At 36.0% G+C, this 16,431-nt stretch overlaps 1 protein-coding gene across 1 annotated transcript; it reads left to right on the top strand.

The window, feature by feature from the left end:
* Positions 1 to 1,333: 1,333 nt before the first annotated feature.
* On the top strand, positions 1,334 to 15,920 carry LOC126055736 (SKI family transcriptional corepressor 2). Its single transcript, XM_064038961.1, has 9 exons — positions 1,334 to 1,426; positions 1,912 to 2,137; positions 2,539 to 2,680; positions 3,004 to 3,258; positions 3,499 to 3,671; positions 3,926 to 4,052; positions 4,367 to 4,523; positions 13,598 to 13,754; positions 14,882 to 15,920. Exons 1-9 carry the CDS (start codon positions 1,334 to 1,336, stop codon positions 14,947 to 14,949), a joined length of 1,398 nt encoding a protein of 465 aa, XP_063895031.1. The 3' UTR covers positions 14,950 to 15,920.
* Positions 15,921 to 16,431: the final 511 nt, after the last annotated feature.

Below are 16,431 nucleotides of genomic sequence, written 5' to 3'. Positions count from 1 at the left end.
ATTAAAATTATATGGACCTTTACTACTTTGTATGCAACAGTTGAAAGATTGTGCTCTAACATATTAGAAAAACAAACCGATGATTTACAAACTAAATAAATAACGCCACCGTGTTTCAACGTCCACCTCGTCGCAGACAAAAAACCAATAACTAATCTATTCACAAAATCACCACAGAAACAATTGAATATATCCCCTACAAAGCAACATATGTGATCATTACATTAACGTAACATCGTTTAACTTAATCAATTATTTTGGGGGCTCGTCCGTCGGCCCACTGTGCAGGGGTGACACAAATTGACTAATCACACCCTATAATGACCCAGCCAGTATGTCACCGCGATCCGTACTCACCAACCCTATTTTGATTTTTGATTTTAGGCCCGTTTTAAGTGGTGATTTATTATTTTAAAGTGGTGACTGGTGACATGTTTTGTTACAGTGTTTTATAATGTTTTTAGGGTGTTTGTAGGTCAGTTGATCCCTCATCTTAGGCGTGTCCTATTTGAACCTCGCAAGTGAGATAGTGAGATCGTGAGATGAAAAACGCATCGCGCCATGGTGCGATCGCTCCCAATTAGGACGACGCCTTTAGAATGTTTTAAACGCTTTGTCTCTGCGTAGTATATTTATGTGGTGTTAGAAAGCAGGAAACAATAACCTGCGCAAACAAAAGCTACAAGTTATAGTACAAGTAAACTTAGAAATAATCAAAGTCATTAGGTAAATAAAATAAAGTATAGACCCATTTAAACTATGAAGTTTCTTTTACAATCGAAGGCAATTAAAATAAGAAATGCATCTTTAATCTTTTCTTTTCTGTTCTCAAACATTATAAAATAAAACCTAAGCACGAAGTTGATCCGCGAAAAAAAGTAAAAAGAGGGTTCCTCCAAGGGGCGGTACTCCATATATTATCGCTCCCCTCAATATGGCCAATTGATATTCGATACACTAAATTCACACGCAAACTGCCTATTTGTATACAAAACGATCACTTTTGTCCCAAATTTATTCGAATTTATCACACGGATCGGTTTTATTGTGCGGCAGAAGTAAATGAAGCCATTTTATTGCTTATTTGTCGTATTAATGGGATACAACGACATTTAGTAATGATTTCTGGTTTATTACATTATTAATATACCCAGAAATGGGTAAGGAACGTTAATAATATGTTGTTATAAAAATAGAACAAGAGATCTTTCAATAGCCGCTATATTTGGACTCTTAAATACTGTTAATCAATATTTACCTTATCGTAATAATTTATACTAAATAAGGATGTTATTATATTTTGTTTAGGTTAATTACATTTATTTGTTATAGAATGGAAGCTACTAACTTAGCTATGTCGCCGCGAGAGACGCTCAAGCCGCGAGCCGAACACAAGAGTATGCAATTAACTGGCAAACCTAATCAGGTAACAGTTCCTTACTGATTAGTTTTTTAAACTAACCAACTTTTTCTTTAAAATCTTAATCGAGTCTCTAAGGAATTGCGGTTAGATGATGCAAATCACATGATGAAAATGATGAAAATCACAAAGAAAATAATATTTACCATTATAATACAATGCAGTGTAGGCTGTAAGTATACACTATTAAATTATCAGTCCACTGTGTTCACCCACGTCATATTGCGCTACAGGCCTATAACTGCATTTTGAGTTTTTCCGATTTACGGATTGTATCTGCAAGTCATATTTCAGTTGGATTGCTTTGATTAGCCCCATACAATGTCAAATTCCTTTTCTAGAAAAAAAAACCTCTAAATCGACACCGGTACCGAAAGCAACAAGATATCCAACTTTAACATTAAATTTAACACCAACAATCCGTATTTGTTTCGAACAAATAGGTACCAACAGTTCTATGACTATCATTCTAAATTCTATACCCCTTACAGGTTGGCACAGTCCTTCTATACGGAGTACCAATAGTTTCCCTGGTAATCGAAGGCAACGAGCGTCTCTGCCTCGCTCAGATATCAAACACGCTGCTAAAGCAGTTCTCGTACAACGAGATACACAACCGTCGGGTAGCGTTGGGGATCACCTGTGTGCAGTGCACCCCGGTGCAGTTGGAGATACTGAGGAGAGCTGGTGCCATGCCCGTGTCTTCGCGACGATGTGGTAGTAATACTGAATTGACTTTTTAAAATAGTGGTAGCTTCATAAGAAACACATACACATGACTTCTTACAAGAAATAGATGTCGATGAGCTAAAAGTCGATGATTTAGATTCTTCAACTGTATTTGATTGAAACACCCAGAGGTGTAGAGATGAAAGTAGGCCTTTGCCCAGCACCGGGACACTTGAGGCTCGAAAATGACTACAAGTACACGTGAAAAATATCAGAAAAATCCTCTTTGGCCTTGGTGCGCCTTTTAAATAAATTATTATATATTTTTTCCTGTACAACGAAAGGAAAAAAACGGGTTATTAGGTTATTTATAGATAAAGGTGTGCCAATTTTACTTTTACTCTTTGCTAAAAAAAGATCTTTCGTACTAAGACCTTGTCCTATTTTAGGTATGATAACAAGGCGAGAAGCGGAGAGGCTTTGCAAGTCGTTTTTGGGAGACAACGCTCCTCCGAGATTGCCAGATGATTTTGCATTTGCTGTCCATCATGAGTGCGCTTGGGGCTGCCGTGGAGCTTTCTTGCCGGCCAGGTAACTATAACGGTAGTTAAAAAGATATGGTGCCATTACTAAAAAAAGGTATCCTTAAATAACGTTTGACACATGTTTACGGAAACTCTCATACATCTTAAACTCGTCTTGTTGTTTTAAGAACATAATTGGCGATGGTGTATTTATTTTTTTTTTATTTTTTTTTATTTATTATACTTTTTGCACACATTTTACAAAAAAACAATGTACAAAGGCGGACTTAACGCCTTAGGCGTTCTCTACCAGTCAACCTTTAGGTGGAGGAGAAATTTCATGGCAGGTGCACTAAATATGTAATGTATTTACTATGGTTTTCTTTGTAGGTACAATTCATCCCGAGCAAAATGCATCAAATGTGCGTACTGCGGGCTCTTCTTTTCCCCAAACAAGTTCATATTCCATTCTCACCGTGTGGGTCCTGGTGACAAGTACATCCAGCCTGATGCAGCCAACTTCAACTCCTGGAGACGGCACATGAAACTCAGTGGAACCCCTCCCGAAGAAGTCGTGCATGCCTGGGAAGACGTAAAGGCTATGTTCAACGGGGGAACAAGAAAGAGAATGCTGTCCGCCGCTAGGTGAGAGAGAGACAGATATGTTTTTGTGGTTGCGTCTTGAATGTTACGTGGGCGAAGAAAGGGTTTGATTTATTAATATGTTTGTTCAGAATTGCTTATGTATGTTAAGATAATGCAGGAGGTAACTTTTCTTTGTCTAACTTACTTTGCTCCCAAAAACCTTCTCTATTTTTAAATATTACGTATTCTTAAAAGTTTTCGTAATCGATTTAAATAGTTCAGCCTTAAATTGTGCTTCAGAAGAGTGCCTCTTCGCAGGCCTGAGTCGGAAGGCAGCAGTGAGGCCAAGAGACCAGCGGCGAGTCCACCGAGTGCCCACGCTCCTGTGCCTCGCCTCGCAGACTATGTGTGGGGCGCGAGGCTGCCTCTGCCTTACGCTATACCTTGGTTAAAGCCTACTTTGTGGACACCTGGTGAGTACCTAAAAATATTTTATAACTAGCTTGTTACTTTTTAACAATGTTTAAGTTAGCTAGCTTCTGTCAGCGTTTTTTCCGCTTTCCCATGGAAGCTGCTCTCGTATAGAAGATTTTAAACATCGGTAGTTCCTGAGATTATCATTCAAGAATACATACGAAGTCGTTAGCTTAATACAATTACTTTATAATGTAAAATTATGACAAAACAAAGATATGCCAGATATAAAGCCGAACAATTTTCCTCCCAGGTGCATTAACAGCGCTGAGCAGCGTGAACTCAATAGAGGAGCCCCGGGCCTTCCGACCAGTGAGGGGGCACAGGCTGGAGTCTCCTCAGCTGTCTCCTGTCATGTCACCACAGAGGTCACCTAATAGGTAACAATATTGTCTTAAAAACTGGAATACGAAGATAAAATAGAATGACAAAGTAAAAATAAACATAACGAATGTTGATTGGGTTGAATATTTAGTTAGATAAAAATTTCAATGTTTAGACACCAAACATAGAACAAAGGAACAGAGAAATTTTTCGACCACGGCCACTGCTCCAAATCCCCAGTGGTAATTGTCGCTGGTGTCTTCAAATAATATGAAGTGACGTGACTGCAGTGAGTCAATCTTCTTTGAGAAGGTCCGCTCATACTGCGGTTAAGTGAGCACAGAATTAAATATACTATAACTTTTACTAGGTCGCCATTATCATCATCGCCTCGGCGTTCATCACACACTAGATCACCAATACGGTCGCCGCCGCCGTCATCACCAGCTCGTTCACCCAAGAGTGACCGAGACAGTGATGAGAGCGTGGATATTGAGACCACGGAGGAAGACCAGCCGAGGGAAGTGGTGAGTTACTTTTTGTTTAATATTGTGTTGAAGTTTTTACTGATTGGTCAGCTCCAAAAATTCGTAATATTGCCATGCTATGTTTTTGACTTTGACTTTATAAGATAAGATAAGAAAACTAAGAACTTCACCATAAATTAGACAAGCTTGGACCACATACATATTATGTACTTGTAAAACATGTACATTTGACGAGTAAGAAAAAAGTACAGTGGAAATACCCACCAATTAAATCAAACTAAAACCTTAACAGCTTGGAATGTCTTGGTAATTAATTACTTTAAATTTTAATTTTTGATTCATCTATACAAAAGAAACTAGGTATTTACCACGGAAGTCTAATCTACCTACGACTACCTTCTAAGAAAAGACTTTTCAGTACCCGCGAATAACTCTGTAAAAATAAATCCAATCCTTTTATAACTTACGTAAACGTTTCTCAAAGATGCAATTTAATAGTATTGAGTGAATCGTATTATCCACTCGAGTTGGATTTTTCTGAGCTCGAGCGAACGCGAGTTGGATCCAATTTAAAAAGTTGGAAAAGGAAAATTTTTCCAATCACCTTGCCCGTTACTCGGTAATCGTTGCGATTAGTTTTTTGTGCAACTATTTAGACTTCCAGGATTTAGATTCTGTTGAGGTCGGATTTGTAAAAATGGAATAAAACAGTCTAATCGATGTACCTAAGTTATTTGTGGTAGGTTCATTGTTGTTCTACCTAAAAAATCAAATCATATCAACTCTGTTAAGATAATAGTGTAGTTGAGCGGTACAGTTCAGAAAGTTAGCTACCTACATGAATGACCCATAAAACGCATAAATAAAGTAAATCGTCGATTAATAATTACTCGGATTACCGCTTCATTTATAGGTAAACCAAATCTTTAATTCGATCAACTTTCAATAGTAAACTAATCTGTTCACAAATAAATAAACTTGAAAACAAAGAAAACTTTAGTAATTAATGCATTGATTAATTTTGTTCTCCTTCAAAGATTAGCCATTTAATTTCAAGCGGTGTCCGTCATTCTCCCAGAGGAATACACTTGCCACCATTTTAACAAAATGGCTGCCCATTCGAGGCTTTTGCACGTCGTAAACTCTGTAATTACTGGCGGGACGAATTCAAATGAACTTCATTTCGGTTTTAAATAAGAGAAAATGTTTAATTTAGTAGCAATCGGCTCCGTGGACCAATTAATTGGGGATTTTCGTTTTAGTGTGCGTTCGGTTCGAGATTTCGGTGTTTTTTTTTATGTTGAACATTGAATAAGGTCGGTTGTTTTGTCTATGGGTTTACGGACTGTAACTTGTGTTCAGGATTGTATCTATTTGCTACAGATAAGTAAGCAGTTAGTTTAATTATGTAACTGTTATTTATTTTAGGCTTTTCGTTAAAACGCAAAAAGGAAGTATCGATGCTGAGTCAAGGCATGATTTATTTGTGATTAATAAAATGGAATAGTTAATTAAGATAGTTTGACTTATGAAAATATATAACACGGAATAGTTATATGTATAACAATGAACTATAAGCGTATTTTAAGCAGTAAAATCTCAAACATAGCCTTGAATCATCCAACATAAAAGTAGATCAAATTCGATACTTACTTATAACATCAATAACACAATTTGAAGTAAATTCCGTAAGCTGTGATCGTAAATAAGTTATTTACAAGTGTTGAATGGGTATTACGTTGTAAATAAAAGAGCTGTTGCCTCTAATGATTGACGTAAACGCTAGTAATTAACGCGCCTCGAGAACCCTACGATTAATCCCTTCAAAGGACATGTTAGGGTTGCCAGATAGATTAATTGTGTTTGATAGAATGTTATTTTATTGCGCTGTAATTAATTTTCAAGGAATCGGAGTATTGAAGATGTTGCTGTATTCATTGTGAACTATTTTGAAAAGTTTTGATTGAGTTAGAACTCTTTTTTTAGAATCACTTTAAGTACCACACATTATATTAAAGTCGTCATCTCGTAGTTGGCATAATAGGCAGGTACACTAACCAATCATAACAGATGCACATCAAATAATCTTCATTTCGACTGAAAGCTTAATGAGGATCGCATTACTAATCGCTTCCATCAGCCTGATGGCCAAAGAACCCCGAAGGCATCACAATTCGACCACCGCATTATAGGTCCAGAACCCCGAAGGCATATCAATTCGAGCACCACATTATAGGTCCAACAGCACGATTAATATAGATTGCTAAATCAGAACTGGGATTAAAATGTAATCGGATCCAACCGGACTAGTCTAGATAGATCGGCTTAGTGTTCACGCCGCGAGCTACGCTTATTGGATCCATCAATTGTTCGGACGTACCGGTCTTTGTTCATAATGGATGCATGTTGGATTAAGCGTCCTATCGACAGGTGTAATGGAATTGAAAATGGAATTTTGAGTAACTGACTTGAATTTAGTTATCGGTTTTTAACCCCCGACGCAAAAACGACGGGGTGTTATAAGTTTGACGTGTCTGTGTGTGTATGTGTGTGTGTGTGTATGTGGCATCGTAGCTCCCAAACGGATGATCCGATTGTAATGCGTTTTTTTTTGTTTAAAAGGTATGTCAGTCGGGAGTGTTCTTAGCTATGTTTGGTGGAAATCGGTTCAGGTCTTCAAGGTCATCAGCTCGTTTGCTAGATGTGATAGGAATGTTACACGCTCAGTTTACTTGCAAGTATATGTGGGATCTGAAATTTGAAACACTAATGTCTTTTGGAACCACTGAGCTGGTCTGCTGTTAGGGCACGAAGGTAGGAGACGTAACCCTGAACTGCCTTTTAGTAAACCCATCGAGTTTGGGCTCGTTGAATTTGTCTTGACGAGTTCTCTTCATGTTTCTGATTGACGAGAACCTGATGCTGAAAATGGGATGTGGCGGATGAAACCCTGGAATGCCGGAATGAAACGGATAAACCGATTTATATTTTTTCTGAAAATCTAGAATGTCCAAAGGTTAATCTTTATTGTTTCTCAATCTGTGCAATTCTCCCAGAGCCAGTTTGTCATGAGGATTGTTAAACAGCTTCCTTTGGCCGAGATCGCATATAGCGACCCCATCTTAAGATAAAATAAATTAAATGAAAGAAGGAAAAATTAAGGAGCTCCTTTAAAAAGCATAAAATAAAATTAAATTATAAATTTAAAAAAACCCCCAACCCAAAAAAAATACGCAATAATTATGACAAAAGGTTAAAAACGCTAAACCCTATAAAAAGCTAAAAATAACTTTTAACACTACGTAAACTAAATTTTGACGTGTCGGGGGGCCGCTTTTTACCTTCATAAATACTTACATAAATCAAATGATACCTACCTAATTACAACATTCGTTTAAAAAAAAACACGTATCTAAAGTAATGAATTAGAGCGGCCCCCGACACGACAAAATTTAGTTTACGTAGTGTTAAAAGTTATTTTTAGCTTTTTATAGGGTTTAGCGTTTTTAACCTTTTGTCATAATTATTGCGTATTTTTTTTGGGTTGGGGGTTTTTTTAAATTTATAATTTAATTTTTAATAAATCATGTTTATGGTAGTTATTTAATTGTCGTGTTTAAAATATTTCATATTATATTTGCCATTAGGTTAGGTTAGGTTAATACATACATAGGGCAACCAGGGAAATCGCTCAGAAGGGTCTTTTAAGGACCGAAAACACAACCTTCACTTCCTTACTTATTTTTCATGAATTAGAACAGTTAATAAAATAAAATATTTTTTACATACTGTGGGTATAAATTAAGGACCGATTATATGAAAATAAATGTGATTAAAAAGACTACAACTTTAGTGGCAGCCCTCGGCACGCGCGCTGTTCAAATTAGGGCGCGTTTACAAACACTCCACACTCTATCATAAGCTCTAATACTTTCAGCCTGTCGACAAGTTATTGAATTAAAACGACACATCCCTCCTTTGTGTTTAATTCATTATTACTGGACATTTGAGATGTTGGTGTCATTTTGCACTGTGCAAACGTCCAACAAAAAATTAAATTGTATTGTAGGATAAATAATTTCTTAATTAAAATTGTAAAGGAATAACAGTAACATCAGTTAACTTGCTTCACTTGAATAGGAGTAAATCCACAATTAGAGAAAAATCCTCACAGATATAAAGACACCGTCAAAAGTCCGTCTCATACAAAACTTTTCCTCCGAACATAGGTAACCACCAAAACACGAAGTAACCAACCACCAAAAGCGTTCAAAAAGACGAATGGACGTAATCCTCGGGGCGAACATTACAGAAGAAAAAAGAGAAAGAAAAAACACAGTTTTCGTACGAACACATAAATACTTTTGTACGGTTAGTGCGAGTTCGGTAACCGGATCACGTCCCTAATAGATACTTCAGGCGGATTGCGCGAAACGATTCAATTGTAGTACTTGATGTTCGTATAAATCACTCGATGTACGTTCCCACTTTGTTTTAGGCACGTAGAGATTATGTTCGGGTTCCGTGATGCGTTTCAAGTATACGTGGGATTTGTTGCGAATGAATTTTATGGTTTTGTTTGGTACTTTTGTACGGGGGAGGTTTCTTTGTGTTGAAACAGGAAGGTGTATTTTAAGGTGCTTGTTAATAAAAACGATGGCTTGTTATCTATTGGTTTCGAGTTTACTGAATAGTTCAATTACAAAACTTATTAGTCTATTTCAATAGAGCGCTACGAACTGAACATTTCTTCTCTTCAGTTTTCAATACATAACTGAATGTAATTTATAATTCATAATTTCATATTCCAAAGCATCTCATCACAAAGATAGCTGCAGGCACTGCTTTACCTCGTAATTGAATGAGACTAAACAATTGATTGTACGCAATGCAACAGTGTCGCCCCCCGGGACTGGCCGCGTCCCGCGTCCCGCGTCCCGGGCTCCCCCGGGACAGTGACGTATCCCAGTTAATTACACGCTTCACACGCTGACGTCACGACAATGACGTTGTTCTGTATTAATCGTGTTTGAACTTAGAGCCGATGTTCGTTGGAATTTGCTATCTAATCAAAAATTAACTTTTCAATTTCGTTTTGGGTATATTGTTTTTTTCTTATGAATGCTAATAAAATTCCGTTAGATATAGTACCTATTGCGTATTTAAGTACATCTTTAAGACTCTCAATTAAGCTTTGGTTTAATATTAGCAAACTTTAAATATGCTGGTAAATTAAGAATCATCCTCTCAGCCTCCATTCTTCTTGCTTTCTTTGATTTCTGATTCCTCAATTGATTTCGAAATGGACTGATGTGAATCGGCCTGCGTTGATATTTTTTTTGGATTATATAAGTTGAGTGTAGCCAGTATTTGTCACAAAAAAGGCAGGCATTACACCGTTTATCTCTTCATGAGAGCTAAATCTAGGCTATGACCTTAATGTCATTCTACCTATGCAATACAGATGCTTGAGTGTTAGTTTTTCCAGCGTTTTCCAGATGTCACATTGTGTTTGCTCTATAGTGACCTGGTCCTGAACTCTGTGAATAAAAAATAGGTTTTGTATCGTGTATGAGAACCTATATAGCGGGAAGCGTGTACTTATCACATAGATGAGAATAAAAAGCTGTAGCTACAAAAATTACTACTAGATTTGATGTTTTAAAAATATTTTTAATGCAACATTCACTGAAACTTTTACTAATTAATAGCAACAAAAATCACAGTTACGGATATTCGAATTATTAATTTTCAACAATTAATGGATGCAAATTAAATTAATGACCGCTGCCAATATAAATTAGGTAATAAATAGAACAGAACTTAGAACTTGAAGAGATAAAAAATCTTCTGTAGCAATAGAATACAAAAAGAATAACACGTAACGATACAAAATTATTATTTTGTAAGAAATTCTATACATTATTGTAATCTCTGATCAGTGATAAAATACCAGCACGTGTTACGTACACGTGTAAGTATTTTACAATAATATATTATTTCTTGTCGGTAAACAAGTGACACTTAGTACAAATTACTTCCCTTAAACAACAGCACATTTCTTTTATTAAACAAAACCCGTGTAAAGGGACATCAAAAATTCATTGAAATTCAAACGGGCGGCTGTAACAATCAAATTATTTCTGTCTATACATTAGTGACAAACAGATCTTTATCGGAATAATATTAAAAGTTCGACAGTCATTTGTTTAATTTTCATGAGAATAGGTACACATTGTTTTGAACAAAACTGAAATCTTTTATCAAGTGTATAATGAATACACAATGATTTTGTTATGTAATTTTAACCTTCATTAGAACATATTCTAGATTAGAACAAAAAGAAAAAGTTGAGAAGTTCTTTTTCTACCCACTGATTAATATTCGATACTTACTTATTGATTAGGAATTTGCGCCAAACCGCGCTAATGTGGGTTATGAAATAAGAAAAACCCTTTTGTAAACGTTAACACAATTAATTAAAAACTCCTAATCACACAGTCTCTGCCATAATTAACGATCACACCATTTTATCACATATCGTCTAAAATACAAAAGCAATCTTTCACATCCAAATTAACTGTGCCGTTATTTAAATGTCGTAGTGACATTTCGATATTTTTTTTTTATTTACCTCATTTGGGATTTGGCATTTTGGCCCGCCTGTTTTATTGGTTGCGCTGTGTGCGGAACATTAATTTTGTTGTTCGTTCGTGGGCCGCGAAAATCTATGCCCCCGGTCTTTTGTTGGTTGTGACGTCATTATTATTGCGAAAATGGTTTGTTTTTTTGCCACTTAAAAAAATCGTTGAGTTGATAGTTAGGTGGCCTTTATTTATTTTATTTAATAGGTAGGTAGGTACACTATGGAAGACGTCCTTACTTTATAAAAAAAAGCAAGAAGTCATAGACGACAGGCGATGATTTAAATTGAACGTCATTGAATCGAAGTAACAAAATCATAATTTAAAAACAAAAGGGCACCTTTGATAAAAATAAAACAACAACAAAAATTAGATTAAATCTCCTTGTTTTAATAACAAAGCTTTTGCTTCGTAAAACAGGTATCTGTTCCAACAAATCTAGGCCAATAATCATCATTATCTAGAACTAAACCTTTTGAAATCGTAACTAACAAACAGAAGGTTTAATTCAAAGTAAGTATTTAGTATCACGCGAAACATGAAAGTATGTTAATCGAAGTACGATATATTATTTAACGTAATAACGCGAGCTCGAAGCCACGTAACGTTAATAATTATATGGAACTGCCAATGAATAGTTTATTAGGACTGCCATAGAGTTGAAAAAGTATAGATAATAAAGTGCGCTTTGCTTTCAACCATTCGGTCAAATATCGCAAATCGTGCTTCGACCTTGTAAGTTAATAATTGCAGTTGTATATTACAGAAAATATCCTTTTTTGACTTGTCTACATTCTACGCTATCAAAGAATTTGCTTGAAGCAAATTCTGCTGCAAGAAATTTGAATTTGCTACGAATGCACAAATGCTTGCTACGGCGTAGCGCTCACCAACTACACAACGACGTAAAATTTTTTAATTAATTATAACCAAGTCTTAAAAACCAGAAGCAGGTTTGTTTAACGAGGAAATTACAAGAAATAGTTTAAACATGAAAATCAACTAAGATTAGTCAAGAACGCGGCAAAATCTTATTCTGTCAAACTATAACATGTCTTGTCACAATGATGGAATCCTCTAAGCATAGATGAACGGCTGAATGGCGAGGTGTCTATGGTCGCTCGTCTCTGCTGCCCTCTTTGTAACTACTGGCAGCTAACACAAGTATTATAATATTTTCAAAGTACCTATAAATTGATGGCTAGATGCAACCTTTACAATCTGAACTAAAAAAGTCTTCTAATTCTAATAAGGTACCAGCCAGTTCCTTCAGTATCAAAGTCTCATCAATTTGGTCCTTGTGCACGAATACATCAAAATGCCGCCTCTAAAACATTCCGTGGTCTACATTTTGTCGGCAGCGCATTGGCTTTTAAATCAAACAACAATAATTACTGTGAGCTTTGTTCGTAATGTCACTATCTGTCGCTCGCGAACTGGACAGCGGTAGTCAACATGACCAGCGACGAATATCAACAACAACACAAAGCCGATGCTACTGATCATAATTATTTTCTCACAAGAGCGGTTGAGCCACATTTGTGTGTGTAAAATGTACATGAACATCGTCTTTGAATACGTTAGTCGTTAGCTTAGGAGCACATAGTATCTTGGCCGTCTGGCTGCCTAGCCGAGTCATCAGAGACAATGCACACATAAGTATGGTTCACCCGCTTTCGTAAGACAAAAACCCTAACATTCATAGCCAGGTTATGAAATACCCTGGAGCATTTAGCATAGCCTGCTTAGACCTCTTATGAATTTCTTTTAAATCTTACCTTGTTATAGAATGCTAAACTTAAAGTTACACACTCACTCTTTATTAAGAGAAGCATTTACAGTGCCCAAATCATTCATTATATTAGTTCCAAGCGATGTCAAAATTGGGTATTGACACAAACTTTGACAATGCACTCAAATCGCGGTAATAGCATAACGGTTGTTATTAGTTAAGTGATAGTAACGAAGGGGTAGTTTGAAGTTGAAGTGCCGTGCCCCATCAGATACAGGCTTCTCGTGACTCGAAACACACGAACTGTGGAATACCACCGATTATTGTCACTGAACCGTACTTAATTATTATTCTTTATGAATATTGTGTTTGCGAGATTTTATCTTATCGATAGACTGAGACCGTTTGATGCGAAAGCTTTGATTTTTGCAAAAATATCCACCATGATTGTCATTGGCGCGTAAAGAGATGCTAAAGGGTAAAAACGATTTAGAATGAATATGGAGCAGTTGCAAATAATTAGGTGCACAATATTAACAGCAAGAATCAAACGATTAATGATCAATATCAATATTTCTTTAGCAAAACCATCTTCTCACCCTTTTAAATACTTCTTACACACAAAATCTTCGTAAAAGTAACAAATATCTTCGAATTGATGAATTCCACCAGCTACTAGTCGCGGTTCCATCCGACTCAATAGAACTTCACAAATTCATCCAGCATAATTTCCGTAGGCCTGCACCTGGCCATGCAGCAGTGTGCCAACTCCTCGGCCTGATGAGAACTGCTGGAGCGGGCTGGTGCCTAAAGTGGAGAGGGATGAGGAGCCTCGCGTGGAGCCCTGGAGGCTGCCAGACCTTCGACCCTCGTTGCATTATATGCATGATCGTGGTAAGTGTAAGTTATCAAAAACTGACTATTCATTCGTTGTTCTGTATCCCTTGGTGCCTAGCGCCGTGAGGAAACTTCTAAATATGGGTATTACGTGGAAGCTCAGTCACAATACGAGAGCTAAGCTAGGAGTGATTCGCAGAAGAACTACAGTCAACAAAATGACCCGAAGAATTGCCAAGCTGAAGTGACATTGGTAGTGGACATTGACTCTGAAATTACAATGTTCCGCTGAAAACCCTAATGCATTCAAATAACTTCTGCAAACCGTAATTTAAGGCTATCAAATATTTAGATATCAACTTAATTACTAATTCGACATCTATACCTAGGTAAAACTTTGCAAAGGTCCCTTCTACCTAAAAGTAGGTTCATCAATTAACTTACGTAACATCCTAAACAACGTAACAGACAACAAATTAAACAACATTATCCAGCAATTCAGCGTATCACTAATAATTAAATGGCGCGTCCATATTTACTGGTGTTCACTCTAATTGGCAGTACACGCGCCGCAATTATATAGGGATTACTCCGGCTACCTGGAGACGCGGATCGATATTCTCGTTCATTTAACTTATTTGTGAAGTCTGGGAACGGTTCATTTGCAGTCTGTGGTGCAGTATCTTGTGTGTGTATGTACGTTTTGAAAGCGTTGTTTGTTGGTGGTCGTTGTTCTTGAATTGCATCAGAATTTAGGGAGTATTTTACTTAGGAAGGTTAGGTAGGTATGTACAGATATTGTTAGGCATCATAAAGGGACAAATACTTGAAGAGATTAGACAGACTGATTTGTTTATTTGAATTAAACGTGGCTAAGTTACTAAAAACACCTGAAACGAGTAGGTGCCTACTTAAATAAACAATTGTAGATGTATATTCGGTAGGTAGTTAAAAGTGTCTTGAGGGGTTGTATTTACGATGCAACTATTATGATGTTGAATAGGTACATTTAGTAACTAACAGTGAAATAATGTTTTTAATAGGAACAAGAGCTTAGGTGATAAGCGCGTTCAAACAAGTACCTAAACAACTCTTCAGCTTTATAATTTATTTTTTTCACTTTCCTCAACATTAATACGAGTAAGATGAATTACTTACTTACTAATGTATGTTTTTCTTTTCAGATAGAGACTGCGTAGCCTGCGTGGCGCCATTACCTCTGCTGCCTCCCCCTGCACCAACGCCGCATTAGCCCAATACATAACGTTATACATATCTGTAGGAATTCTAATCACTAGCTGTAAGGGTCAATACACTGAGATGTGTCTCAATATGCCAAAAGACTAGTCGCATTACGGGTTTATTTTTAATCACTTTCATGAATTTTACTATAGATCTTATCAAAATAGCCCTGAAAGTACGTAAAATTGTATGTAAAATGTTGGATTAACATATTTAGTACCGAATATACATGGAAAAAAATATTTATGTACAATTTACGCTCGTAGGTAAAAGATTGACGCACTGACAGATAGAGGGCGCTTTAATGCTTTGTTTGAATGCTTTTCCCGCTAACTGTTTTTTTTTTAAATTTATTCTTGGCCATAGATACATTGCCCGCTAACTGGAAATCTTAGTGTTGCTACTCCCTAAAAATGAAAACATACTAATACTACAAACATACCTAAGTTATTTTCTAGTCATGTACCTACATGATATCAATAATAATGTACCTATGAATATAGACTAGTCGCGTGTAATTAGTTTCAATAATATTTAAGAATATCATAATTATTTAGTAGTGTAACATAAAAAGCAATTGTAATGAATTTAATTCATTGTTAAATAGATACGACCTAGTGTACTAAGCATTGTAATCTAGTCAACGACTCTAGTTCTATTAGAAAATATGTATGTAAAAATATTTAGAACACACTTTAATGCGACATGATTTTAATGTAAATAGCTAAATTATATATAAGGTTTAAATAATATTTGTAGTTAAACTTTAAATGTTAAGTTCTATACGCTATCTCAATAAAATTCTATATTCTTAAATGCTTTATGAATCAACTGTTTAGCTCGAAATCAGGGTTATTAAAATACATTCTTTCATAAGAATTCCTTTCGATTACATATCGCTATTATTAATGAATAACTAACTGTAATTTCTGTATCAAAATGTAGTGGTAATATCTAGGTACATACTTATTAAAATTTTAGCTGCACAAAAAATAAAATATTCAAAAAGAACAATGTTTTTTTTTTAATAGTAGTTTTTGTACTATTTTTATTTATTTCCTTTCCTATAATACTACTACCTACACTTCTCTTACGTAGTACCTAAGCAATGGACACATTAGGAATACATTTTATGATTTTAAACAAAGAGAATAAGATGGTAAGCAAGGTGAGGTTTGCCTGACGTCCTAACGTTTGCGTTCAGTACCATTGACATAGATTCTGTACATTTATACATCGAGCTTAGACATTTATATCGATGTTCAGTACCTACCACAGAAAAAAAAACAAAGAACGTCAGCAGGTATAAAGATGAGGTGTTACCTCGGTGTAACATAAATAAACTCTTCCCTAAAACTTATTATTCAGTGAAACGATAGTAGAAGGAGAACCCCAGTCCAGGTTCCGGTAAAAAGAAAATAAAATGGAATTTTCCCCGAATGCTGGAAAGAAGCCATTATAACACCCATTCCCAAATCTGGAGACAAAACCA

This window comes from Helicoverpa armigera, chromosome 17, assembly GCF_030705265.1.
Source record: "Helicoverpa armigera isolate CAAS_96S chromosome 17, ASM3070526v1, whole genome shotgun sequence".
In the NCBI taxonomy this organism is placed as follows: Eukaryota; Metazoa; Arthropoda; class Insecta; order Lepidoptera; family Noctuidae; genus Helicoverpa; species Helicoverpa armigera.
This window is presented reverse-complemented; position numbering and strand designations above follow the sequence as displayed.